The sequence below is a fragment of the Petaurus breviceps genome, unplaced genomic scaffold (assembly GCF_028583685.1).
Source record: "Petaurus breviceps papuanus isolate PSGF00001 unplaced genomic scaffold, PetGlider_PUasm1.0 76, whole genome shotgun sequence".
NCBI classification, from domain to species: domain Eukaryota; kingdom Metazoa; phylum Chordata; class Mammalia; order Diprotodontia; family Petauridae; genus Petaurus; species Petaurus breviceps.
Genome location: NW_027186473.1, coordinates 28,614,611 through 28,642,376, shown reverse-complemented (window position 1 = coordinate 28,642,376; position 27,766 = coordinate 28,614,611). Strand labels below are relative to the sequence as shown.

Genomic DNA, 27,766 nt, shown 5'->3' with positions numbered 1-27,766 from the left:
AAGTTAGGTTCATTTAAAACTTACATGACTAAAACAAATTCCTTTCTCAGGCTGAATGACCTTGCCTGGAGATAGTTTATAGGGGATTTGGCAGTTTTACAACATAAGGAAAATTTATATTAATTGTAAGCAGGAGAGACTGCTCTGAATGGGCAGAACTAGTCAGACAAGTTTTCATCCAGTTTCCTCCTTTCCACATACAGTAACCAATTAACAGTTTTAGGTTTTAGCGTTAAAACAGTAGCCCAAAATAGCTTAATTAAAAATCTTACAAGTTTTGTTTTTGTTTTTAAATAGCAGATATACACATTACAGGTCAGGGTTAGCAGAATTGATAAAGTAACACAATTTTCTCCTCACTCAGGTTTTACAATATACAGTGTAGAAATACAACAATAATATAAACTGCGAGATGACATTAATTGCATTTCCAATTTACATCTAGGAATGATTGATCTTACCAAGTGAAGAGGCTAGTTGACTTCTGACCTCATTTTCTCCTCTCTTTTTCTCATCTCCTCATAGTAGCAGACCCTGGTTATGGGGGCGGTCAATTTGGGAAGGGTACTGATCAATTAGGGAGTGCCAGGAGATTGTAGCCTGGAGCATTGAGGAGAGGATTTGGGAAACTTGAAAGAGAAACTTCAGGTTCTGCTTACTTAGAGGGGTGGGCTTCAGGGTACCTGGGGATCTAAGGCTGTTGCTAGTGGGAGTTAGGCCAAGTATTCTTTTATTATTTAGGCTGTGGAAAGAATATAATTTTAGGCTGAATAGCTCAGATCTAACACACACTTCAGTACCTGTATCCCAGGCTTAGTACATGGGATAATGATTAACTTGTATTTGTACCTTTTTTTCACAAGCTTCTTTTCCCTTGTCTAACTGTTCCCGTGTCATTCAGAAAAAATGTTCTATTCCAGGGATTTAACCTTTCACGTAGGCAGATGACAAGCCCATGTAGTTCTGATGTAGCTGCTGTACCTTCCCCCCTTTTTCTTTTTTGGTGGAGGTTAATTCAAATTAACTTCACTGCAGCCCTAGCTCAGTTATAGCCAGAACAACAGGGAGAAAATTCTTAATCATTCAAACCTCTTACTGTCTCCTCAGCTCCATCAGAGCTGGATGACAGGGGGAGGGCTCTGTAGCCCCAGCTAAGAAGAATTGGGACCACAGGGAAGAGAATCTTAGCAGTTGTAACTTGTCACTGTGGCACTAGTCAGGTCAGAGCTGTGATCACAGTGAGAAGGCACCATAACCCTAGTCTTGTCAGAGGTAGGACTATGGGGAGGAGAATCTTAGTGAATTTCTTTTTGACCTTTTGCTCAAGTAAACTTTTCTTAGGTGTTCATTCCCTTAAAATTTCAGTTCTACTTCAAGATTTTAAGAGAACAATCGTGGTCTTAATTTTGAACTTTGAAATAAAACAATTGAATAACCAATCTGGTGACCTTAAACTTCAGTTTTTGTAGTTACACAGAACTAAAATTTTTCTTGGTGCCAAATAGTAACCAGAATGAATTCGATTACCTGGATTTTATTCCCAATGATGTTGCACAGTTCTCTTTCTGTGACCCAGGAAAAGGTTAAGTGTTAGTCCTATTTCAAAGTGCAGCTTGGAAACCTACTTCTCTTTGATCATTGAAGTGACCCTTTTTCTCTTAGATAGATTTTAGGGGAGAAATTTCACATTCTGTCTGTCCATTTGTCTTTCTACCTCGAGAACTTTGGCTGGAGTTCAAGGAGTAGAAGTGGTTTTCTGCCAATAGCCATTCCTTTAAGAGTCTATCAATCTTTCTAGCACAGGTTTCTTACCACTTGGCTTCTTTTTGAATCTTACATGGTGGCAGCTTCAGAGATTTCTTTACACAATCCCACAGATAGGACATAGAAACAAGATGAGACAAAGACTTAAAATTACAGAGAGGCAAAACAACACACAGATGTTGGGAGCCCCCACCCCAATTCGGTTTCCAAGGGGAGGACTGGATTAGGATTAGATGGACAGGTATTTTTCCAGTAGCCCCTCTGCCTACAGTAGGCATGCTGATCCCACTCCAGTGGTTGCCAGTACACCTAGTGACAGACACACAGAATACATACAGAAAAGGCACTCCAGCCGCATCTTTGTCTCTCTAGTGGCCCCTTGCACTGAGAGTTTGGATTTCGAAAGTTCACTCCCTCCCTTGGGGATCCCAGGTGGAGCAACTGAGCTTCTGGAGCAACTGTTGGCAGTTGTCCCAGGTAGGCTGGTGGGAGCAGTCTGTCGGAGGTGGGGAGAGCCCTGATGGGGTGATTGAGTCAGGGGATGGGGCTCTGGCAGGAGACTAAGCCTTTGATCTTTGGCAGCGGCTCCCCAGGCTGAGACTCAGGGCGAAGCAGTTTATCTTCCGGATACAGCCAGTGATGGAGACAAAAAGTTAAAGTTACAGCATAGTTAAGCTTACAGCAATGCCTAGTGACAGACACACAGGACACATAAAGAAAGGGTTAAAGTTATAGAGACAATTAAAGTTACAGCAATCCTTAATAGCAGACACATAGAATACATAAAGAAAAGGCACTCCATCGGCGTCCTGACCCCAGTAGGGGCGTTAACACCGAGTCCAGCTTAGCCTACTACTCTACCTGGGGCCAAGCTCATTCCCTAGGTGCTTTTACACTACATGAGTACTCACCTAAAAAAACTGGACCAAATTGAAAGAGCTTGGAAAGGACTCAAGTTCTAAGTCCACTCAGGGAAGCAAAACGAGCCTGGGGCCGAGGAATGTCACTTGGTGGCCACACCCCTAGGGCGAATTGCTTTCCCCGGCACTCCAGGGAGCCTGGCCCAGCTATCAGTTAGTGCCAAAGTCAGTCTCGGTGGAACCTCCAGTGAAATGGACATGATAGCAAAACCAATAACAATTTGATAGCAGTGTTTATTAACCAGCTGGTGACTGCCTGCCCAGTAGGGAAAACAGCCTCGAGTCTCCTGAAAGGTACATTTTTATAGAATAATATGTTGCTAACTAACAACAAAATGTGGTTCCAAGGGGGGGGGGGTGCCATTTCTAGTAAAGTCTTGGGTACCTAACAAGAACACACTTGTATCTGGGCTAACAAGAACAGACTTGTATCTGGGGTATATTTCTAGCAACACATGTGAAAAGTTCCCTCACTATTATGGCCTATCTGGTGGTTTCCAGGGACCCTGGTAGGGGCCCCTTCTGGCAGGTTTAGGGGGCTTCGGTGTATAATTTCTGGTGGGCACTTCATGACTTAATAAGAAAGATGTGTGTTTTTTCTTAAAATTTTGACCAAAAGATTCCATTCTTTCATTAAAAAAAAACAGCTTAGCATTTTTTACAAATAATTTGATCTCTTGACATAACCTTACAAAGGTAAACAAGCCTTGCAAGCAAAAAAAGAGATTTGCCCTAATCTTTGTGAGGAAGAAAAATAGCTATTGATTCTTTGAAGCTCCATCTTATATGAGGAGGATCTTTAATAAAACAAATATTGAGGGGGGTTTGTTGTGGTTGAAAGATTCTCACTGAAGGGGCACAGAAATTGGCATGCTAATTCATTTATGATTGCAGTGAATGAAAACCCTGAAAGACAGAGTTTGGGGTAATTAATAATCAATTTATTAATTGGGCTAGCCAACAATCAGTAAATTGATAGTCAGTGGTTTCTCCTGGTAACCAAAGACTCCATGGGAGACCCTGAAATGCTTTAAATACCTTGTGAAATCAAACTCCCCTGACAAGTGAAACTCAACCTTGATTGCTGGACATTTAATGAGGAGTAAGGCTAAAAGTCTTTAGCTTCCTCTGCTGAAAACATGGCTTAATCTTGAGACTCAGCAGCCTCAAGGTAGCTGGGCAAGGGGAGGCCATCTCTATCCAGACCTCTCTATCTAGTTTTCTCCTTAATTAACTGAACTGCCCTATACTCTTAATGGAGGGGACCAAGGACAGAGGGTTCTTCCTCCAGGCAAAGATTCACCCAGTCTGGATCCTGTTTATACTCATAAATTAGGTCTCCCAGTTAGGTGGGGCCCCACCTAGCTAAGGAGCATGTGCCCTGAGGACCAGGAGCAAATTTCCTCACTCAGCCATGCTCTTCAGAGACTAACTGACCTTTTCAGGACTTGGGTTTGAACAGAAATAAAAAGAAAGGGGTGGATCAAAATTAATAATCGTTAATATAATATTATAACATTAATTTCTTTCATGATGGAGCTGTGGAAAGTAAGTTTAGAGTTATGCAAAAAAAAGTTATAGAATTGTTAATATTCTTTAACCTTGCAAAACTATTAGGTTCATACACTGACCCTGCAGAAAGTTATTAAAAATACAAAGTCTCAGCTGTACAATAATATTCATAACAAAGTAATTGTGATTGATGTGTAAATATATAGTGGAATATGATTATAAGGGATGGCAAATATGAACAATTCAAAAATATATTGAAAAATTTCATAAAGTGATACAATGATAAGGTAACAAAACTGATATAACAATATACGCTACTTCAATTATATAAATGACTATTTTGCCTGTAGATGGCAATAAAACAGAGCTTTAAAAAAAAGTCATAAGGAGATGGTAATCAGAGTAATCCTTGGTCCTATACCATCCTCTTGTGAAGTGGACAGCAAATTTTAAATGATATTTATTTTATGACCCAGTTATCTTCCAACTAGGGCTATGATTCCTAACCTGAGGAATTTATGCCTTTTTTTATTTGTTTTCACCATAACACTCCATTAACCTCTAATTTCCCCCTAAAAACAGGCTCACTTAAAATCTTTTTTCTCAAAAATCTCACACCAGTACTATATAAGCTTCTTATGGTTAGGAACTATTTTTTTTCCTTTTATCCCCAATCCCTAAAGCAGTGTCCAGTAATACAAGTAGTACAGTAATATAACACTTATTCATCACTTAAATGATGAATGTATCATAATATATCCTTTTGGGGGAGGGATTCTTATTCCAAAGGTCATTTTTGGTGGATAAAATAAAAATCTTCAATCTGTCATTATTTATCATTTTCTGATGTTTACTGAGCTATGGTTCTGCCCTTTTATTCCAAACAGAGCTTTTAAAAAAAAAAAACACCTTTTTTTTTCCCTTAGTAGTCATCAAAAGCCTTGGTTTCATCAAAATATTCTTCAAAAAGAGAGTCAAGTAGCATTGCATACAGCAACCACTGAACAGCACTGCAAGGAATAAATGACTATATGACAGACAAGAAAGTCTGGTTACTTACAAAATCAGTTGAATATTTGTGGTTAGATTATTCATTGATTAGAGCAAAGGTTAAAATTAACACCAAATAAAAAGAAAAGATACAGATGAGAATACCTTTTCTAACCTGCTCTATAAAATAATCTAACTCTAAAAATATAGGAAATGATTAACAGCAAATACTTAATCTCCTTGCCAAGCAGAGTGATGTGGAATCACAGGGCAACAATTATTTAGAACAGGGGCTCATTTATAAAATGGCAAAGAGGAAGATGAGGTAAGATTATGAGTTATACTCTTTATGTTCTTTCCCAAAACAGCAAAAAGCAGTGTATGGGGGAATAACCCTGAAAAAACTTTCACATGAAATATAACTAAACAAGATTATCCAAGCAAAGCTTATAGATGAAATTGAAAGGAAGATAGCAAATGGTTGTGAAAAGAAATAGATCTTCCATGTTTCTAGATTGCCTTCTTATCATTGATAAATAACAGTGGAACTTCAGAATACATTTAGATTCTTAACAATTCGGCACCTGAAAGTGAAAATGGCACTCAGTAAAATGAAGTTAGGAGAAATAGATGAACCTCACTAAGTACAGAAAATTCATTTTGGAGGTAACAAAATTCTAAAAATCTCTGTAATTAGTTTTCAACATATTTCAAAGAGAAAAATTCCAAAAGACTATTTCTTTTTTTTCCATTTTTCAAATGCTTTATTAAATTCTGATTTACATCATTCATTTCCACCAGATTTTGAGTTCCAAATTTTCTCCCCATTTTTCCCCTACCCACCACCCCAAACTAGCAGTCACACAGGATATCCCCTTCTCCAATCTGCTCTTTCTCATATTTTCTCCCATACTCCTTTCGACTTTTCTAGTAGGACATGGTGGATCTCTATGCCCCAGTGCCTGTATATCTTATTTCCCAATTACATGTAAAATAGTATTAATAATAATATTTGTGTATGTATATATTTAAACATTTTATTTTAAAACTTTGAATTCCAAATTCATTCCCTTCTTCCCTTGTCACCCACCCTTACTGGGAAGATAAGCAGTTCAGTATAGGTTGTACTTGTGTAGCTAATGCAAAACAATAACATAGTACATATATTATAAAAGACTGACTATATTTCCCTCCCTCCTATCCCAGCTCCCAATTGTTCTATTCTCTACTTTGATCCTTTCCCTTTTCAAAAGTGAATGCTTCCAACTTCCCTCCCCCTCAGCCTATCCTCCCTTCCATCTTCCTCCCTCAGATCCCCTTCCCCCCTACTCTCCTGTAGGGTGAGATACCCTATTTAGTGTGTATTTCATTCCCTCCCCAAGCCAAATTCAATGAGAATAAAGTTGACCCATTCCCTTTTGCCTTCCTATTCTTCCCCTCCATTGTGATCATTTTCCCATGCCTCTTCTTTATGAGATAGTTTACCCCATTCTGTCTCCTCTCATATTCCTCTCTCACCTCTTAATTTCACCTTTTAAGTATCATCCCTTCCTGTTAAATTGGTCCTGTACCCTCTATCTATGTATACCTGTAAACATATATACACACATTCACATATGTATTCATATGCCCATATACCCTCATATGTATATGTATATTTCTATTCCCTTCAACTATTTTCATACTGACAAAAGTTTCATCAGTTACAATTATTGCTTTTCCATGTAGGAATGTTAATAGTTCAACTTTGATAAGTTCATTATAATTTCTTTTCCTTGTTTACCTTCTCATGCTTCTCTTGCTTCTTGTAACTGAATGTCACATTTTCTATTCAACTCTGTTTTTTTTCAGCAAGAATGCTTGAAAGTCCTCTATTCCACTGAATGACCATATTTTCCCCTGAAACATGATACTCAGTTTTGCTGGGTAGGTGACTCTCGGTTTTAATCCCAGCTCCTTTGACCTCCAGAATATCATATTCCAAGCACTTCTATCCCTCAGTGTAAAAGCTGCCAGATCCCGGGTTATCCTGATTGTGTTTCCACAATATTCAAATTGTTTCTTCCTGGCTGCTTGTAATATTCTCTCCTTAATCTGGGAATTCTGGAACCTGGAAGCTATAATATTCCTAGGAGTTTTCTTTTTGGGATCTTTTTCAGGAGCTGATCTGTGGATTCTTTCAACCTCTATTTTGCCCTCTAGTTCTAAAACATCAGGGCAGTTTTCTTTGAGAACTTCCTGGAGGATGATTTCTAGGTTCTTACTTTGATCATGGCTTTCAAGTAATCCAATAATTTTAAAATTATCTCTCCTCAATCTATTTTCCAGGTCAGTGGTTTTTTCCCAGGAGATATTTCACATTGCCTTTTATTTTTTCATTTGTTTGGATCCGTTTTAACAGCATCTTGATTTCTCACAAAGCCATTAGCTTTCGTTTGCTCCAATCTAATTCTGAAGCAATGATTCTCCTCAGTGAGCTTTTGAGATTCTTTTTCCATCTGGCAAATTCGGCTTTTTAAGGCATTCTTCTCCTCATTGCCTTTATGAACCTCTTTTGCCATTTGAGTTAGTCTACTTTTTAAGGTGTTATTTTCCTCATTCAGGCTGCTGTCTCTCATTTCGTAATTTTCTTGCATTGTTTTCATTTCTCTTCCCAGTTTTTCCTCCACTTCTCTTATCTGCTTCTTAAGGTTCTCTATGGCCTGTAACCAGCTCGTATTTTCCTTTGAAGCTTTTGGTGCAGGAGTTCTGGCTTCACTGTCTTCTTCCTGTTCCATGCTTTGATCCTTGTTGTCCCCAAAATAGGAGTCTAATGTTGGAATCTTCTGTCTGCTTTGTTTCCTTTGCCTGGTCACGTCGCCCCTCATTCCCTTGACCACTGGGCTTTTTGCTACAGTAGGACTCTGCCATCAGACAGGGGAGCTTTCATCCCAAATGCTGGGGTTTTCTCAGCTGCTGGAGGTATTATATGGGTGCCCTCTTTGAGGCCTCCACATGCTCTGGCAAGGTGGACACATGCCCCAGGACCTTCACCCTAGACTGCAATCCAGATCCAAGCAGGTTAAAGCAAGAGCGATTACTCCTCAGACTGGTCGCTTGGTCTCCCTACACTCTGCAGGCCAGGAGCTGAAGCTGCTGTATGGCACTGGCTGCCTGTGCCAGGTGTCTCAGCTTCTCGCCCCATGGGCAAAAGCCAACATACTGGGTCCCAAATTCCAGACTGCACTGACCTCTTACTTTGTCCTTCACATCTCTGTGGTGATAATTCTGGAAATGGCCACAGCTTCTTCTCATCTGGAGTCCCTTCTGCCAGCAGCTGGTCAGTCCCATCCTGGTGCTAAAACCTGCAGCTTATTGGGGCCTGGGCTCAGATCCCAGAGCTCTGTGATGACCAATTCGTGCCGGCCTGCCGGGCTCTCTTCAGCGGGAGTTTAGCTTCTCTGTGTCATTTTGTGGGTTCTTCAGCTCCAAAGTTTGTTCAGAGTCCCCTTTATACATTGATTGGGGAAGGTGGCAGCTGGAGCCACTGTGAGGTCTTGCTTCCAAAAGATTATTTCAAACAGTATTTTTAAAGACTACCAAAATTTCATTAACTGCCAACCCTTATACCTATATCTTTTTTCTTCTCTATAAAATCATTACAAGAATGATATGTGCATGGGGCGGCCAGGTAGCACAGTGAGTAAGAGCACCGGCTCCAGTGTTGAGAACACCTGGAGATCGAATCCCGGGCTCAGACACTTAGCACCCACCCAGTAACACCTGGCCGTGTAACCTTGAGCAAGTTACTTAACCCCAATTGCTTAAGGGCGGCCAGGTGGCTCAGCGAGTAAGAGCACCGGCTCCAGTGTCGGGATGACCTGGATCAAGTCCGGGCTCAGATGCTCAGCACCACACCCAGAAATAATAACTGGCCGTGTAACCTTGAGCAAGTTACTTAACCCCAATTGCTTTAAAAAAAAAAAAAGAATGATATGTGCTCCATCATTGCAGGGTTTCATCATTTATTCATGACTACTTCAAAAAATATGTATGTATGTATGTATGTGTATGTATGTATGTGTGTGTATGACCTGATAATTCTATCAACAAACACATATAAAATGGTTACTGTGTGCCAGACACTGCGCTGGGCTCTGGGGTTACCAAGGTGAAATCTCCCCTGCCTTCAAGGATTTTAGTGGTCTACACTTGAAAAACTAAGTAGATGAACAATGCATATGCCACAGATTATAAAATGCAGTTAGGCAGGCAGCACATAGAACTAATCCATCAGTACACATAAACGCACACATATATACATATCTATTTGGACACACACTGAAGACCAAACTGGGGAGCAGAAACTAAGGTTTGAGGACAAAAGGGAGCTGTAGCACATCTCAGGGATATCTCATTTTTAATAAGGCCAAGTGGGTCCTTATCAAGAAAGTAAATATTTTAACAACATTATTTTCCCACAGGAAACATCACAATCTCAGAAGAATCAAAATTTCATGTGACCCTGAAGAAAGCATAAAGATACATGATAAATATAAGGGTGGTTATAGTATATATTGACAATGGACACTTGAACACAAGAAGTGTTATAAAAGACATTTTCAGTACACAAGGGAATAAAATAAGAGTAAGGGTGGGGAAACTTATCTCAAATAATCATAATGTAGACTATAAATAATGAATAAGGAATTGGGGGAGCAGACATCATTTGAACCTCACCTTCATTTGGATTGCTAGGAGGCAATGAGAACAGGAGAAGGATGGAATTAGAAGAAAAATAGATGGGGGGAGATTAATCATAAGCAAAACAAGCCCTAACAGGGGCAGCCAGGTGGCACAGTGAGTAAGAGCGCTGGCCCCAGAGTCAGGAGACCTGGGATCGTTTCTGGCATCAGATACTCGGCACCCACACAAAAATAACTGGCCATGTAACCTTGAGCAAGTTACTCAACCCTGATTGCTTAAAAAAAAAACCCTAACCTCAAAAGTATGGATCATGAAGAAAAGCAAAGGAAGAAAAGATTGATTAGAACATGTGATTGCGTTCTGGGTAAGAGGAGGAGAAGAGTGGGGGAATCAAAGCAGTTTACATCGAGGTCAGAATAGTGACACTGATCACACTCTTCTCTGTGATGTCTGTTCTTTATCAAAGGGACAAAAGCAAAGAGGAAGAAATATTGGAGAATAGGATGGAGAGACATATGCAGTAGTCACAACTGTGATTGTAAATAAGATAAACTCACCCACAGGATAGAAGAATGAATTAGAACACAGAACTCAATAATATTTAGTTTACAAAAAACATGTTGTTCAGTTGTTCTGTCATGACCCTGTGAATTGTACTGTCCATGAAATTTTCTCAGAAATAATACAGGAGTAGTTTGCCATTTCCTTCTCCAGGGGATGAAGGTAAACAGGTTAGGTGACTTGCCTAGGGTCACACAGGTAGCACATGAGGCTAGTCTTTAACTCAGGGCTTTCCTGTCTCCAGGTCCAGTGCTCTATCCACTAAACCTTCTAGCTGCCTCCTAGGCAAATAGAGGTTAAGTGACTTGCTCATGGTCGGGTATCTGAGGCCAGATTTACATTCAGGTCTCCCTGACTCCACACCCATCACTCTATCCACTGAGCCATCTAACTGTCCCATGAGATAAAATAGAGATTTACAAAGAATTAAAGAAAGACACTGAAGTAAAATTTTATGCTTCAGTTGATTTCAATAAAAGTAGGGTTTTCAACCATGATCTTAGATAAGAAAGCAGCAAAAATAACTTAAAAGAAATAAATAGGAAAACTACATTCTGAAACATACCATAGGTATTGAATTAATACCAATATTTAACATATATGCATTGAATGACATAGCATCTACATTTTTCTTAAAAGAAAAACTAAATATAATATAGGGAGAAATAGTAATAGTCATAATAATAGTAATAGTAAGGGCTACCAGCATTCTTATTATAATCTAAGTAAGAATAGATCAAAGAAATAGACATGCACATTAAAAAAAAATTAGAACATCAATAATTTTTAAAAGTAATTGAACATAAAAATAGAAATAAAAAAAACATCGAAAGCAAAAAATCTAAGCAGATCTGACAAAAAAATAAATTAGAAGTTAAAGAACTAAACAGAATTTTAGGAAAATTAGAAAAAAAAAGGAAAAACATCAACATATTTTAAAAAATGTTTTTGATGCTTTTTCTTTCTTTTTTAAAAATCTATTTAAAAATGCACATATTTGAAAGGAATAGCAAGTTGTATGTAGATTTGAAATTTCATGTACAATCATCTTTTTTATCGTACTATGTTATGGAAATGCTTGTTTTATTCCTTAAAAAGAAAAACAATAGAATAAGGGGCAGCCAGGTGGTGCAGTGAGTAATAGCGCCAGCCCCAGAGTCAGGAGACCTGGGATCGGTTCCGGCCGCAGATACTCAGCACCCACACAGAAATAACTGGCCGTGTAACCTTGAGCAAGTTACTTAACCCCAATTACTTTAAAAAAAAAACCAATAGAATACCAATAATTTTGAATAAGTTGAATATTAAAATAGAAATACAAAAAAATTGAAAGCAAAAAATAAACGTTGAATTAATAAATGAAATGAAGACCTGTTTTAAACCATTAAAATATATAAACCATTATGTAATTTTATTTTTTTAAAAATCAAATTACTAATCAAAAAATTTTAAATGATAATTCATCACAAGTGAAGAAATAAATTGTTCAAAGTTATTTTTACCTAGCTATATGCCAGTAAAACTGAAAAAAATTGAATGTGTTAAAAAATATAAAATGCTCAGGTTGGCAGAGCAAAAAATGGGGAATTTAAATAGCTCGGTCTCAGAAAAAGAAATTGAACAAGACACAAATGAACTCCCATGGAAAAAAGCCTGTGATCAGATGTATATTCATTTGAATTCTATCAAACATTGAAGAAGCAATTAAATACAATATTACAAAAACTGTTAGGAAAAAAAAGAATCCTGCCACAAATTCCTCCTATGATATAGATATTTTCTTGTTACCTAAAACAGCAAGAGTCAAAATAGAAAAAGAAAGCTATAGACCAATATCTGTAATGAATAAGGATGCAAAAATAAAATGTTATCAAAATATATGCCAATATATGACAAAGATCATACACTGTGACCAGATGTGATTTCTACCAGGAGTGCAAGATTGGTCCACTATGAGGAAAATTGTCAAAATAAAAGACTATATTAACAACAACAGAAATCCTGTGATTTTATTAATAGATGAAGAAAAAAGTACTTTGGAGCAAAATAAGTTCTACATTTCCATCAGAAACACTGAAAACACAGAAATAAGTCAACCTTTCCTTAATATGTTGTGTGTGTGTTTGTATACCAAGAGCCAGCATTATATATTTTAGGGATGAACTAAAGACCTATTAGATCTAGTAGATAATAAGATCGTGGTAAAGCAAGTATATGCTATCTATTATTAGTGATACTGCTTGATATAGTACTAGAAATGTTAACTATAGCAATAAGAAAAGTATCAAAGGAGGAGAAAGTATAAACAAAGAGGGAAACGAATCTTTTTGAATATGTTTTACTTAGCACATCCTAGAGTCTACTAAAAATTAATTGAAATTCTTATTTTATTTTATTGTTTTTAAGCAATTGGGGTTAAGTAACTTGCTCAAGGTTACACGGCCAGTTATTTCTGGGTGTGGTGCTAAGTGTCTGAGCCTGGATTCGATCCCAGGTTATCCTGACTCTGGGGCCGGTGCTCTTACTCACTATGCTACCTGGCCACCCCGAAATACTTATTTTAAACAACCTTGCAGGATATAGAATAAAGCCACACAAATCATCAGTATTTCTTTGTAAGATGAACAAAACCCAACAGGGATAAATTCCATCCAAAATTACTATAGAACATGTAATCATTTAATAAGTTAAGTACCTACTATATTCCAGGCACTGTGCCAAGCACTGGGGATACTAAAAGACACAAAAAACATTCCCTGCCCTCAGGGAGCTCACGATTTAATGGGGGAAAAACAAATACTTGGGAGTCAATCTATCAATACACAAACAGAAGAATTTATATGTGTAACTATTAAACTTCCTTTTAGTAATAAAGATAGACTGAATAATTAGACAAATATTAGATAAATAAATGCCCAAGGTCAAGCCATGCCATTATAATAAAAATAGCATTACTGCCTCAATCAATTCACTTTTTCAGCACTATGTCAATCAAACTAACATTATTTTGTAAAGCTAGAAAAAAAATGAAATCCATCTAGGGAAACAAAAGGTCAAAAACCTTAGGGGAAAAAAGTGAAAAAGACAAGAGTTTAGCAGTACCAAGTCTGTAGCTATACTACAAAGTAAATAATCATCAAAATGATTTAGTAGTGGTTAAAAAATAGAGCTGTCAGTCATTGGAACAGATTAGATAAACAACATACAGAAGCAAATGAATACAGTAACCTAACTTCAGTTAATCCAAAGAAACCCCCCACCTCCACCCCACTATTAAGATAAGAATGCACTGATAAAGCTCAATTGATGCACCTAACTAAGCAAGTAGGTAGTAAGAGTGGAAAGAATGCTGTATTTGGAGTTAAGACCAGAATTCAAATTCAAATTTAGTGTAATCCTGGGGCAAGTTATTTAATCTCTAGTAGTTTCCATATCTGTAAAATGGGGATAATAATAATAGCATCTACTTCCCAGAGGTTTTGTGAATATCTAATAAGATAATATCTGTAAGGTCTTTATTACCATATAAGTGATATTGTTGTCATATAACTTAGATGTAAAGGGTGACATCATAAGCAAATTAGAATATTAGGGAAGAAATTACTTTTCAGATCTTTGGATAAGGGAATTAATAAAATGACAGATAGAAAGGCTCACAGAAGATAAAATGAAAGACTTCAACTATATAAAATTAAAGTTTTTTACAAAACCAATGTAAGCTAAAATTAGAAGGGAAACAGTTAACCTGAAGGAAAAAAAATCCTGCAACAAGTTTCTCTGATAAGGTCTAATTTCTGAGGTATATAAGAAACTGATTCAAATCTATGAGAATAATAGCCATTTTCTAATTGATAAATGGTCAAAACAGATGAAAAGGCAATTTCCAAAGGAAGAAATGCAAGCTATTAACAACCATATGAAAATGCTCCAAATCACTAATAATTAGAGAAATGTAGTTTAAAGCAATTCAGGTTCCATCTCATACCCATCACCTTGGTAAATATAACAAAAAATAAAAATAATGATTCTTGGAGGAGCTTGGGAAGATGGGAAAACTAATACTGTTGGTGCAACTTTGAATCGGTTCAGCCACTCTGGAAAGCAATGTAGAACTGTGTCTAGAAAGTCACTAAACTTTGCATACCTTTGAGCCAGCAATACCCTTAACAGGCCCATACCCCCAAGAGATTATAGAAAAAGGAAAGAGACTCATATGTACAAAAATATAAATCTTTTATAATTATAATTCTTCTTGTAGTGGCAAAGAACTAGAAACAAGGGGTGCTTATCACTTAGGGAATGGCTAAACAAATTACAATATATGAATGTAATAGAATGTTATATTGCCATAAGAAATCATGAAGGTTACAGTTTCAGAAAAACCTGGGAAGACTTTTACAAAGGAGAGTAAAGTGAACTGAACCAGGAGAACAATTTACATGAATACAATAAAAATAGCACTTTAAAAAAGTCAGCTTTGAAAACCTAAGAATTCTGATCAACATAATGACCAACCACAATCGCAGATGATCAAGGATGAATTATTATAGTCATCTTCTCCTTCTCCTCCTCCTTCTCCTTCTTCTTCTCCTCCTCCTCCTCCCCACCTAGCTGCCCCACTAGCCACTTTCTGACAGAGAAATTATGTACTTAAAACACACAATAAGGCATATATTTCTTTTTTTTTTTGCTTTACCTTCCCACTTTTATTGGAAAAATCCTTATTCAAATAGTAAAGCAAACATTTGTTACACAGATCTCATTTACAAATCTATTCTGTAACAAATTCAGTACAGTTCTATTTGAGGGTTGTTTCTTTTCTTTTTTCCCCCAGAATTTATTTATTTATTTTTAGTTTTCAACATTCATTTCCATGAGATTTTGAGTTCCAGATTTTCTCCCCATCTCTCCCCTACCCCCACCCCAAGATGGCAAGCATGCTGAATATCTTTTCCCCCAGTCTGCCCTCTTTTATATTCCCCCATTACCCACCCTCTTTCCCCCTTCTCCCTTACTTTCTTGTAGGGCAAGGTGTATTTCTATACCCCCACTGCCTGTATATCTTATTTCCTGGTTGCATGTAAAAACAATTTTTTAACATTTGTTTTTAAAACTTTGAGTTCCAGATTCTCTCCCTTCTTCCTCCTCACTCACCCCCACTGGGAAGACAGGCAATTTGATAGAGGTTATACATGTATAATAAATGCAAAACATTTCCATAGTAGTCATATTGTTAAAGACAAACTGTATTTTCCTCCATCCTATCCCTCCCCCCATTTATTCTATTTTCTTCTTTGACCCTGCCCCTTTTCAAAAGTGTTTGCTTCTGATTACACTCTCCACCAATCTGCCTTCCCTTCTATTATCCCCCCCTCTTATCCCCTTCCTGTAGGGTAAGATACCCAGTTGAGTGTGTATGTTATTGCCTCCTTAAGCCAAGTCCAATGATAGTAAGGTTGACCCATTCCCTTTCACCTCCCTGCTGTTCCCCTCCATTGTAACAGCTTTCTCTTGCCAATGAGGCACAGATTTCTTAATATAGCCACTGCAAGGATTTGTTTTGCTTACCAATACGTATTTGTTACGAGGGTTTTGATTTTTTTTTTCCCCAGTACAGACGGAGGAGGTGAGAGAGAAATAAAACACATTCTTCTTAATTTTTTCAAATTATATTTATTTTCTTTAAAGAGAAAAAGATATTAGCAAGGACATGTGTGATGGTAAAGGAGGTAGGCCAGTCATGTTGTAAGAGTGAGAGCTAATAGATAGACTGTAGTGTTTCAATAGTATTCACAAAACAATAAAAGACCACAAAGGAAGATTTTAAGCATATTGAACAAATTTTCTGCGGAGAATTTAAGGAAAGGCATAGATAAGAATTATACAAGATGGGAAGGTTGTCATCTATACTAGTAGAGTTTTGATACCAATAAATTCAGAGATCCGTTGAAGTCAGAAATAATATCATCTCATGTTTATGTCCAAATATCTTCATAGCATTGCCAAAATTAGGGTAAGTTTTCTGGTTTCCAGCAAAGGTGATTTCTATTTACCAGAGAATGATGCAATGTTATCTGTTGGACCTAATTCTATTTCATCTTTAATACCATAATTAAAAAGTTGCCTGGTCAAATAGTCTTTTCCCCAGTTGCTTCTCATAAAATCTGTATCCTTGTTATGTTGATAGTGTGGTTGCAGGTAGCATCAAATGAGTACTAAAAGAGCACTCAATATCAGTTCATCAGACATGGGTTCACAGTTGGCTTAGATAATTACTACTTTTATGACTGGGGAAGTCACTTAACTTCTCCAGGCATCAGTTTCCTTATCTTTAAAACTGAAGATAGCAGACTAGATGATCTCTTATAGTTTCTTCAACCTCTAAATCCCATGAACTTTCCAAACAACATTCATTCATTATCGCTATGTCAAACTACAGAAGCATAAAAAAAGCCAAGGTTATAAGTACCATAAGCTATTTCTTGTCTTTATTCTTTCACCAAAAACTCACAGGTCATTTTTTAGGTAGGTACTAGTTAGTGTGATCTTCAGTTAAAATACTTTTCCTGACTGGCAGAATACTTTAGATATAAGTTTTTCTAAGTAGTTTGTAAAATAAGCCTTTACTTTAATTGAAGGTAAGTAAAATAATTTTAGGATTTTTTAAAGCTAGTCTAAACAGACATTAAAAGTTACATATATGTCTCTGCCAGGCAGTAAGTAACTTGCCACTATAGTTTTTGTTGTTGTTGTTTTTGCTTTTTGGAGGGCAACTGGGGTTAAGTGACTTGCCTAAGGTCACACGGCTAGTTTTTGTGTTGTGTCTGAGGCCAGATTTGAACTGAGGTCCTCCTGAATCAAGGGCCGTTGCTCTACTCACTGTGCCACCTAGTTGCCCCCTAACTTGCCACTCTAGTTAAAATGATGTGATAATTGATCTGAAGATTCCTTTTATAGAAACAGTTTTGATATGTTGCCGATTTTAATACTAAAAATCTATAAACTTTAGTTTTTGTCATGTTTTGATGTTTAAAGGATATTCTAAAGATTCCATTTATATGTGTGTGTATATGTGTAGATGTTTGTGTGTGTCTATAGATAGATAGATAGATAGATACATACATACATACATACATACATACATACATATACAGAGAGAGAGATTGTTTATGCTCTGAATGTCTGCTTTGTGGCCTCTATACCCTCTAGCTCCTCAGGTGCTGCCCTTAAACTGAATCCAAACTTCACAGTACAAATTCCCTTAATAAAAGGATTTGTTCTGTGAAGTTTGGATTCAGTCAAAGGGCCACACAGCCACTAAAGGATATTATAATCAAATTCTAATCTAACCTTCTAAATAAATAAAGGATTTGATTTCTGTCCCTAGCAAACATGAGGTCTAATGAGGCATTAAAAAAAGCACTTAAAATTGGAACATAATGATGAAAAGGAATATTGATAGTCTTCTAGGAGAAAAATATTACAAAACTATTCTGGCTTTTCCACTTTAAAAATAACACTAACATACCATGTGTATGTATGTGCATATGTGTGTATATGTGTGTGTGTGTGTGAATTATACTTACCATTATAAAATGAGAGCGTCTTTTAAATTTGGTATCATAAGGAACTTCTTGTGATGAACTATCAATTTTTATCAACAGGTGACTTATACTCAGTTTCTTTATGTATTGAATGGCTATATTAATCAAGTTTCCTTATTTCTTTTGATTGATAGAAGTGAACTGAATCGACAGAAACTTCATACCCTAGAATTGCTTTCTCAGCTGGAAACAGCAAATGAAAAGGTAGTTGAGGTAAGATAATGATTCATCTGGGAGATACTTCTTTTATAGCTCAATATTTATGTTATAGAGTTTTACTTGAGCCAAGTTCAAATGAATTATGTGCTTGCCAAATGCCCATAAAGATATAAATGCATATTGTAGGAATAAACCCGAATTGGAAAAGTCCACCATGTTATTTGCATTTGCTAGAATGTATATGCTATAAAATTAAAATTCATTCTTAAAATGTAAATGATAAAATTAAGCCTTCTGATTTATCATGATTCAGAGAACATTGTAAGGAACATTTAACCCATCTTTGTGCATGCCTAAGATTATTCTTTTTTAATTACTGTTCCAAATTTTGTTTTATTTCATAACAACAGTGAAATTACAGAATTTGTGATTAAAATCTATTTGTCCATGGTTGCAAAAAGCTTAAATAAAATGTACTTTGTTTTAATATGTAAAGTTGGGATGAGATTTATTGCTTATCTGAGAGTCCTTCACAATGGTACAAAAATTAAGTTAAGCAATATATTAAATAGGATAATGAGTAAGGCTAATTAAAATGTTTTAGGGTATTTTAGTGCTTCTTTTGTTGTTCTTACTTTGGAGCAAAGTAAATCAGAGAAAGTTGCAGAAAGTAGTAATGGAAATTTAATAAATGTATATTTAGGACACCTGTTCTTTTTAGAATGTAAATACTCAAGTTGCATAGAGATGGATTCTGTTAAAATATACAGGATTGTCATATCAATATTTGATATATTAGACATGACATTTACTCTTACTAGTGATATAAATTATGTTATTGGTTCATTAAATTTCTTGATTTCTTTTGATTGATAGAAGTGAGCTGATGCAAGCTCCAAATTCCTTAGGCATATTCTTATTCTCTTCTATTTGGGAACTAAAATTAAAGAATAAAATCTAGTTATTCTTCTCAACCCAAATAAGACCCAGGTGATTCATGTAGGAAAACAACATTTGATCACAAAAGCATGTGAATGTAAGGTAATAGATGCTGTATAGGATTAATGCAGCTTGGCATAGGCTTATTGGGCCAAACCTAAATTACAGCAGATCCAGGAAGAATTATTAGAATGATTTGTCTCCATAGTCCATTATATTAATGCTGCTTCAGGCAGCAAGCACTTAATACTACCATCAAGTGTATCATTCCTAAGTAAAAGGGTTAATGTAAAACAACTCAATAGATTCTTTGAACTGGTCAACAATATAGTTGTCCATGAGTCATTTGAAACTCTTTTGCCAGATGGCTTTATTGGCCTTAAAATATAATCATTTTGGCTAGTAAAGATTGTTGAAGGAACACACAAATATTTGAGTTTCAAAACCTTCCTTGTAAGGCATGAGACTTGCTTTCATTCCTAGTTTGATCAGTATTCATGTAAGAAAAAGCTGAATATTTCAGTCAGGATTTCTAAAATTAATATCTTCTATCTGTTATACACAATGATGAAGAAGTCCCTTTTTTTCTGACAAGGATTTTAAAACATGCATGTCAAGGTTAACCAAATAAGAATTAGAAGTAATTTTCTTATTTGTCAACCTTTTAAATTACACTTATCACCAATTTGCTTTTAATATTAATAACTTGCTTTCCTGGAAGGTTTCTATATATAGAAAAAAAAGAATTATGCAGTTAGAATGTAAAATCTGACTTAAAAGCTGATCCTAATATTTGAAAACTATATTTTGTTGTCTTTTTGCTTTTGTGCAAATGGTAGTGTCCAAATTCAGCATCACTCAAATTCAGACTGGTTTAAGTCTTCTCCATTTTACATTGGAATATGTTAACAAAAGTCTTTGTTTCTATGACATTATTTATTTCCCTAAAACAGAATGAAAAGATAATTATGGAACATCAAGAAAAAAACAACAGACTTCAAAGACGCCTGAGTCAGGCAGAACAGAGAGCAGCTTCAGCTTCTCAGCAGGTAGAGAACAAGTTCATTACTGTTAGATGAAGAGAACAGTCTAAGTGGGACAAGAATAAGAAAGACATTTTGAAAATTCCTGGAAAAGAATTGGGGTTTTTTTGTTTGCTTAAACTTATTAAAATTAGGCACCTTAATTTGACATTGAAAATTAGTAAACTTGGAGAAGTAAAGAATTTTGGAACCTCTGAGATTATTTGGTCCAAACACATACTCTATAATAGATAGTATTAGTTGTCTTCAAAAGCTAACATTTGAGTGACTATGAAATTAGAATGTCTTCTAACCTGAAGGTGTGAGGCTATCACTTCTATAAACTTAAGATTAAGTAATTTTTTAAAAACCTCAATAATATATGTTAATTTCTTATTGTGTTTGTTCTTTTTTAAAGTGGAAAAAAAAATTGGCCTTCAGAAGGGCAACTTCATTTGTTTTCACTTAAATAAAATAATCACTGAAATGACAGAAACATCAGGAAACCTCAGAGACCATTATATATTATGTAATTTCATCTACAGGGGAACATTTCTTTTGAAGTAGATATCTAAGTGACATTCCCCTGTGATAGATAGTAGCCAAGATTTTAGGAATTAATTTTTTTTTAAAGTAATTGGGGTTAAGTAACTTGCTCAAGGTTACACAGCCAGTTATTTTGTGTGGGTGCTAAGTATCTGAGGCCGGAACTGATCCCGGGTCCCCCCACTCCGGGGCCAGCACTCTTACTCACTGCGCCACCTGGCTGCCCCAGGAATTAATGTCAAAACCCTTATTTGATACTATCATTTCTGCTAACTCTCATCTGATATCTCATATCTCCTTCATGGCTTAATGCCTTGAGATAGCTGTCTACACTTAGTGTCTCCACTTCGTCTCCTCTTCCTATTTCTAAAACGTCCACGGTCTCGTTTCTAGACTTATCATTCAACTGAAATTGCCCTCTCCAAAGATATAATATCTCCTAATAACTAAATCTAATGGCCTTTTCTCAGTCTTCATCTTTCTTGATCTCTCTACAGCATTTGATACCATTGATCATTTTCTCATCTGGGACAGTCTTAGCTGTTATGGTGTTCATGACTTTATTTTCTCCTAGTTCTCCTATCTGTCCAACTGCTCCTTTTTTAACTCCTTAGATAGTTCTTCATTCATGCCATGCCCAGTAACTCTAGGGCATTGGCTCTATTCTAGCCCCTCTTCTCTTTTCCCTTGATCCCATCTCACTTGGTCATCCTATCAGCTCCTGTGGGTAAATTATGTCTATATTTAGATGATTCTCACATCTCTATTTCCATCCCTAGAGTCTCTTCTAAAACTCAGTTATGCATCAGCAACTGCCTTTTGTATATCTATAACTTGATATCCTGTAGACATTTCAAAATTAACATGTCCAAAAAAAAGAACTCCTTATCTTTTCCCCTAAACCAGGGGTGGGCACCCAGAAACACCTGGCCGTGTAACCTTGAGCAAGTTACTTAACCCCAATTGCTTAGGGGAGGCCAGGTGGCTCAGCAAGTAAGAGCACTGGCCCCAGGGTCAGGATGACCTGGGGATCAAATCTGGGCTCAGATACTTAGCACCACACCCAGAAATAACTGGCCGTGTAACTTTGAGCAAGTTACTTAACCCCAATTACTTAAAAAAAAAAAAAAAACAGGGGTGAGAAATCCCCAAAATGATTTGTTCTGTGAAGTTTGATTCAGTCAGAGGGCTGTACTTGAGGACCTAGAGGACCATATGTGGCCTCAAGGCTGCAGGTTCCCTACCCATGCCCTAAACCCTCCCATCTTCCAAACTTTCATATCGTTGTTGAAGGTATCACCATTTTCCTAGTTAACCAAGTTTGTGATTTTGATGTCATACTCATCTCCTCACTCTTACTCACCACACATATCCAGTTTTTTGCCAAAATAAGTTATTTCTATCTTCACAACATTCTCATGTATGCTTCCGTATCTACACTCACACAGAAACCACCTTAGTTCAGGCCCTCTTCACTTCTCTCCTGGATGATCACAAAAGGTGTCCTAGCCTCAAGTGTCTCCACACTCCAATCTATATTCCACTTAGCTATCAAGATTACTTTTCTAAAATATACTTCTGTCCAAGTCATCCCTCTGCTCAGTTAACTCCAGTGACTCCCTCTCACTTCCAGTATTGACTATGATCTCCTGTTTGACATTTTTATAACTTGGTTTCCTTATCATCTGTATCAGCAAGCACCCCAGCGTCCCTAGGGTGGCTGCCACGACAGGTTCTTAGATCTTTGATAAAGAAAAGCAACTCAAAATGGGTTAACAAGCTTACTTTAATCAGTCAAACATATATCATTCACCTAGTTCAGGGGAAAAAGGTCAGCACCCCGAACTTCAGAATATACAGACAGAATTATCAAGACAGAGAAACAGATCAAGTAGACAGTTTCCAAACTGTCTAACCATTACATCCATACCAAATCAACATCTGGGTTTCAACATCTGGGTTTTTCAAAGCCAGGGAGGCTCTCAACAACGGCTTCCCAGAGTCCAGATCAAATCACAAAACACTTCTCAAAGTGAGCCCCAAAACAAAGCTACACATTAGGGCTTATATAGCCTTCTCCTCGCTCAGAGAATGTAACAACCTTATTGGACCCACTGGCCAATCAAAAAGTATCTACTGAAAAACAAGTCTCCCACCCCAGGCTCCAGGTGCACTTTAGCCTAGGGGCAGGGAAGATCTTTAAAATTTACGTTCCCATTACATCTTCTTATCCTTTACTCCTCATTATATAGTCTATTATTATTATATTACTACATAATATATATTACACTGGCCTATTTGCGAGTGTTATGACTCCATATTCCATCTCTTTGCCTTGTATTAGTTGTTCTCTGTGACTGGAGTTTTGGGCCCCTTTACCTATGTGTCTTACTTTCCCTGTTCTCAAGACTCAGCTTAGGGGCGGCTAGGTGGCGCAGTAAATAGAGCACCAGCCCTGGAGTCAGTAGTACCTGAGTTCAAATCTGGCCTCAGACACTTAACACAAAAACTAGCCACATGACCTTGGGCAAGTCACTTAACCCCAATTGCCCTCCAAAAAAAAAACAACAAAAAAAAGACAGCTCAAATTCCTCTGAAAGAGACAGAGACCCTTCCTTTTCCCCTCAGATATTAATACCTTCTTTTCTCAGATTACTTCTGTATATATCTTTTATGTACCTAATTTTTTTACATTGTCCCTGGCATTAGAATGCAAGCTTTTCAATGTCAGGCCTTTTTTCTTTTTTATTTCTTTGTATCATTCCTGTAACTTAGCTCTTAAGAAATGCTTATTAATGAATTAACAGGACAAGTGCTGGGTACTTTGTTGACATAAGCTCAGTAATTATCAGGGTATGATGGACTATAACAGTCAAAAGTAAATAAATAAGTTTCAAAAATTAAATTACATATTTTATAATTTGCACTGGTTCGTTGAAGAAGATACAAATCTATACCTAAGAAGTTGTGGGTAATTTCTGTGGATTCCTTTTCTTGGACCATTTCTTATATGATGCTTTTCCTTGAAGTAGAAGTAGATAAAACTTTGTTCTTTATCATCCTTGTCACATTATGAGATTTCCTACAATTTAAATTTACTTTCATTATAGAGTGGCTTACAATAAAGGTTGGTATTTCAATTACTATCCTGACTTCTTAAATAACTTCCCCATTCTTGGAGGCCTTCCAGCAAAGCTTGGATGACCACTTGTCTGGTATTAACTAGTACATACTCTTTTTCTGAGATGGTGTGGACCAGATGACTGCTTCCCATTTCTAAGATTCTCTCAGTCTAAGGACTGTGTTGAAAAAGATAACCTATATAGCATTGTTATCTTGAATTCTATGGGGAAAAGGATATACTAGAAAAATTATTGTAATAACTCATTTATGTATTTTTATCCTCTTCAGAGTGTGGTAGTGTAGGAATTACAAATGAGAAAACTGTTTCATAAAAATTAAGTGAGTTGCCCATAGTCACAATCTTAGAATTTGAATTAAAATTCAGGTCTCTTGATTCAAAGTCAAGCATTCTTTACACTAACCACTCTGCCTCTCTACTAACTTATACAATAAAGTAGTCATATTAATTTTATTTCCTGCCCCATTGCAGTACAATTATTTCTCTTCAAATGTCCAGAGCTAAAAATTCTAGCATTTTCCTTGTGGGAGTCTTCATATTGTTCTATCAAAGCCCTAGTCTATGAGAGTAAGGTTTTCTTGAAACTCAACAGCATAAGCTTATCAATACTATTGGTAAGGATAAAAAGTAGTTAACCCGTGTCTTCTTTATTATAACATCTTAAATGCTTCCTTAGAAACAAATAAATTAAGTCTTTTTTCTATATTAAATAATCTAAGTCCTTTCATTTTTATATTCCTTCTCCCTAAAATATATATATATATATATATATGGGTTTTTTTTCCCCTGAACCCTCAATTCCATATATTCTATATTCCTCTTAAAATAAAAAAAAAAATTTAGACATAATATCCTGCATAAAGAACTTACAGTTGACAGATGGGAAGGTTTGAAGGATTGTTTAACATCCTGGAGTCTTATTGATATAGCAAAGGATCATATTAGCCTTTTCAGTAACAGTACTACATTTTTTACTTACATTTAGTTTGTAGTCTAGGGAGTTTAGGTCATTTGTTGTAATCTATGTTTTTTGAGGTTCTTGGTGTATCATCCTTCACTATTGAATGACTTCTTACTTTTGAGATGCATTTCTCTAATTTATAAAACATTTCACATTCTAAAGCCATGACATATAAGACTTCTAACAAAAGACCTTAATAGAAATTGATTCTAGGTTTTTAGTCCATTTTCTTTTCTGTTATTCTGCTAAAGTAAAACTTTCCATGGGAAAAAGAACAGCTTACTGATTGTTTGTTTTAATTGCAGCTCAGTGTGATTACAGTACAGAGAAGAAAAGCAGCGTCCATGATGGATCTGGAAAATATTTAAAAATATGCCATCGTTCATTCACATCCCTTTAGAGTTGGGAAAGCTGTCAGAGTAGCTGTATATTGGAGTGGTAATGCCTGAAGCATATGCTTAGGCTTGTGTCATTGTGCATAAGCAGTTTCCTGTTTGGGGGGATGGGAAAGCCAAACAGTGACATCACAGTAAGTAAAGGAAATAGACTACAAAAATATAGTGCCCTAATGAACTTCAGTGGAGAATAAAGCCATCTCAGAAGAGTTCATTCCTTTCATGAAACTGTATGTTTGTTTACTTTCCTCTTTTCCCTCTAAAAATCTAAAGTGTTTATTACAACTCTAATCATGAAAAAATGATATTGAGAAAATGCTAGAAGTTTAATATTTCTACCTTCAAGAATTTGTGGACTTCACAACTGATCATAACTTCTAATCAATTTTCATATTTTCTAAATGTTCATTTTCTATAGTGAACTCTTCAAATTGTAATAAATTTTCATTTTTCTAAAACGATGCTGTCATACATCTTGATATATAATTGGGATAATTTTGTTATAGTTCTGACTCATTTCCAGTATTTCTAGGACTTGCTGCCTATGGATTTTTAGGGTCTGTGACTCTTATCCAAAGCAATAGTGATTGATCAATCGAGCTCATGTTCTACAATCACTTAAGCATTTAAGTTGCAGTTATGTTGATATTTAAAATCTTTGCATTTTTAATTCTATTTGCTACTTCATAATTGTTCTAGGATTCTGTTTTTATTGAAGTATTTCCTGGTTACTACATTTCTGAAAGTTCATATATTTTTATTTGCATTATGGTAACATTGCAATTTAGACAGTGAGACACCAGAGTTCATATTGCTATGTAACTTCAGTTTTCATAGATCTTAGCTTATATTCTGTATTTAAAAAAAACAAGCATTCTGAATTCTTTAAGTCAACCACTTGGGCCTTACAACTCTGAAAATGGATTGACATAAAATGTCATAAGAGAAATTACATTGCCTACTTTATGTAATAGAAAGAACAAGCCTAAACCATCCACAAAACACAGCATTGATCTGAGTTTTGGCTTGGGAGTTTGAATTCTAAATCCAGATATTCCATCTTTCTTTTTTACTTAGCTTTTACCCTTCTGATACCTCAGTTTTCCCTGTTGGGTGAAAATAATAGATATTATTATTCCCAATATTTTTATTCTGAAGTACTTTGAACACAACAATAATGTACTCTTGAGTTCCCTACTATTCAATTATTTCATTTTTTTAAGTGTTTTTCATTTGTATCTTTAAAGCCAATTTTGTAGCTTTTCTTTAGCCTTTCTGTAGCTGTGTATTCAAAGGCAATTCAAAGTGAAATTTGTCTTCCCATTCAGAGCTTAGAGTCAGAAAAATCTGACTTTAAATCTGGCCTGTGTCACTTGCTCCAAGACCATGTACAAAGCCTGTAACTTCTCTGAGCCTCAGCTTTAAGGCCCCTCACAGGTCTAAATCTATGGTCTTAGGATGTTAAGCTCTGCTCATTACATATGAATAATACTTGCTCCATCTTCTAAAAACATACATAATCTCTCTTCCTCTCTCCATCTTTCCCTTTTTCCCACCCCTCTCTCTCTCTCTGTCTCTCCTCCCCCATCCCTTTCCCCCTCTCTTCTCCTCCTTTCCCTCTTTTTCTCCCTCTCTCCTTCCTCTCTCCCCAAGATTTCCCTTCCTTAAGACTTTGGAATTTGTATCTCTAGATTCATTTGTTTTCCATGTGCATAGATATAGGAATATGGCTTCTCATACCCTTGTTTACAATGTTCTCCAAGGGTAGGCCAGAATAATCTATACATAAGTACAGGCTCTTCTGGCCCACTGATGAAGATGATCAGTCTTTTGCTCTTGTTAACAATAAAATCTGACCATCAATAGTTACTTTTTTTCCCCCAAAGTACATTATTATGTGAGGATATGGTATTTCTAAAAACTTTTTTGATATCATAAATTCTGCTTTTATTCTCACAATAACATTTATTTTTTATACTCCTTTCAGAAAGAGGAGACAATTAAGAGGAGAGAGAAAAAGGAAATGAAACAAAAATGAAGTGGAGGCACACAAATAGTTCATTTTATTTATTCATGTTACTTTATTGTGTCTCCCTCGATGAAGAAAGAAGATATTATTACCTCCTTTTCCTATATAAATGAATAACAAAGTCAAAGTAACCAGCAGACTTCTGAAGCCACATGATACGGCTACACTAAGTATGAAATACCTTATTTATCTGCCATCCATCAAATGTTGGCATTAATGTGTACATTTCACAGACATCACATGCTTTCAAACCAAGAAACAGTGGGAAAATAATTCCTATGTTTTACTGTAAAATCTAATTTTGAACTGTGACACATTTTTTCTGCTTACTAGCAAGTTGTTGGTGAGCCATTTTTCTAAATTTCCATTTGACAATGATTGTTATCTATCTTCCTATCTATTTATCTATCATCTATATATTTGATAATTTAAAAAAAATTAAATCAAAGATGCCATACTTAGAAGTACTCATAGCCTCTATCCTTAGAGACCTATTGAGATGTGTAGCATTTGTGCCAGTTACTATTAGAGTAGCT

At 36.1% G+C, this 27,766-nt stretch overlaps 1 protein-coding gene across 8 annotated transcripts in view; it reads left to right on the top strand.

The window, feature by feature from the left end:
• SCLT1 (sodium channel and clathrin linker 1) overlaps positions 1 to 25,659 on the top strand; it is a 286,904-nt gene extending 261,245 nt beyond the window's left edge. For all 8 annotated transcript variants that reach the window (XM_069105365.1, XM_069105363.1, XM_069105360.1 and 5 more), the window contains 3 exons: positions 18,172 to 18,250; positions 20,089 to 20,184; positions 25,112 to 25,659. In XM_069105365.1, coding sequence (XP_068961466.1) covers positions 18,172 to 18,250; positions 20,089 to 20,184; positions 25,112 to 25,174 — 238 coding nt within the window. In that variant the 3' untranslated portion in view covers positions 25,175 to 25,659. The remainder of the gene's footprint in view (positions 1 to 18,171; positions 18,251 to 20,088; positions 20,185 to 25,111) is intronic.
• The last annotated feature ends 2,107 nt before the right edge of the window (positions 25,660 to 27,766 follow it).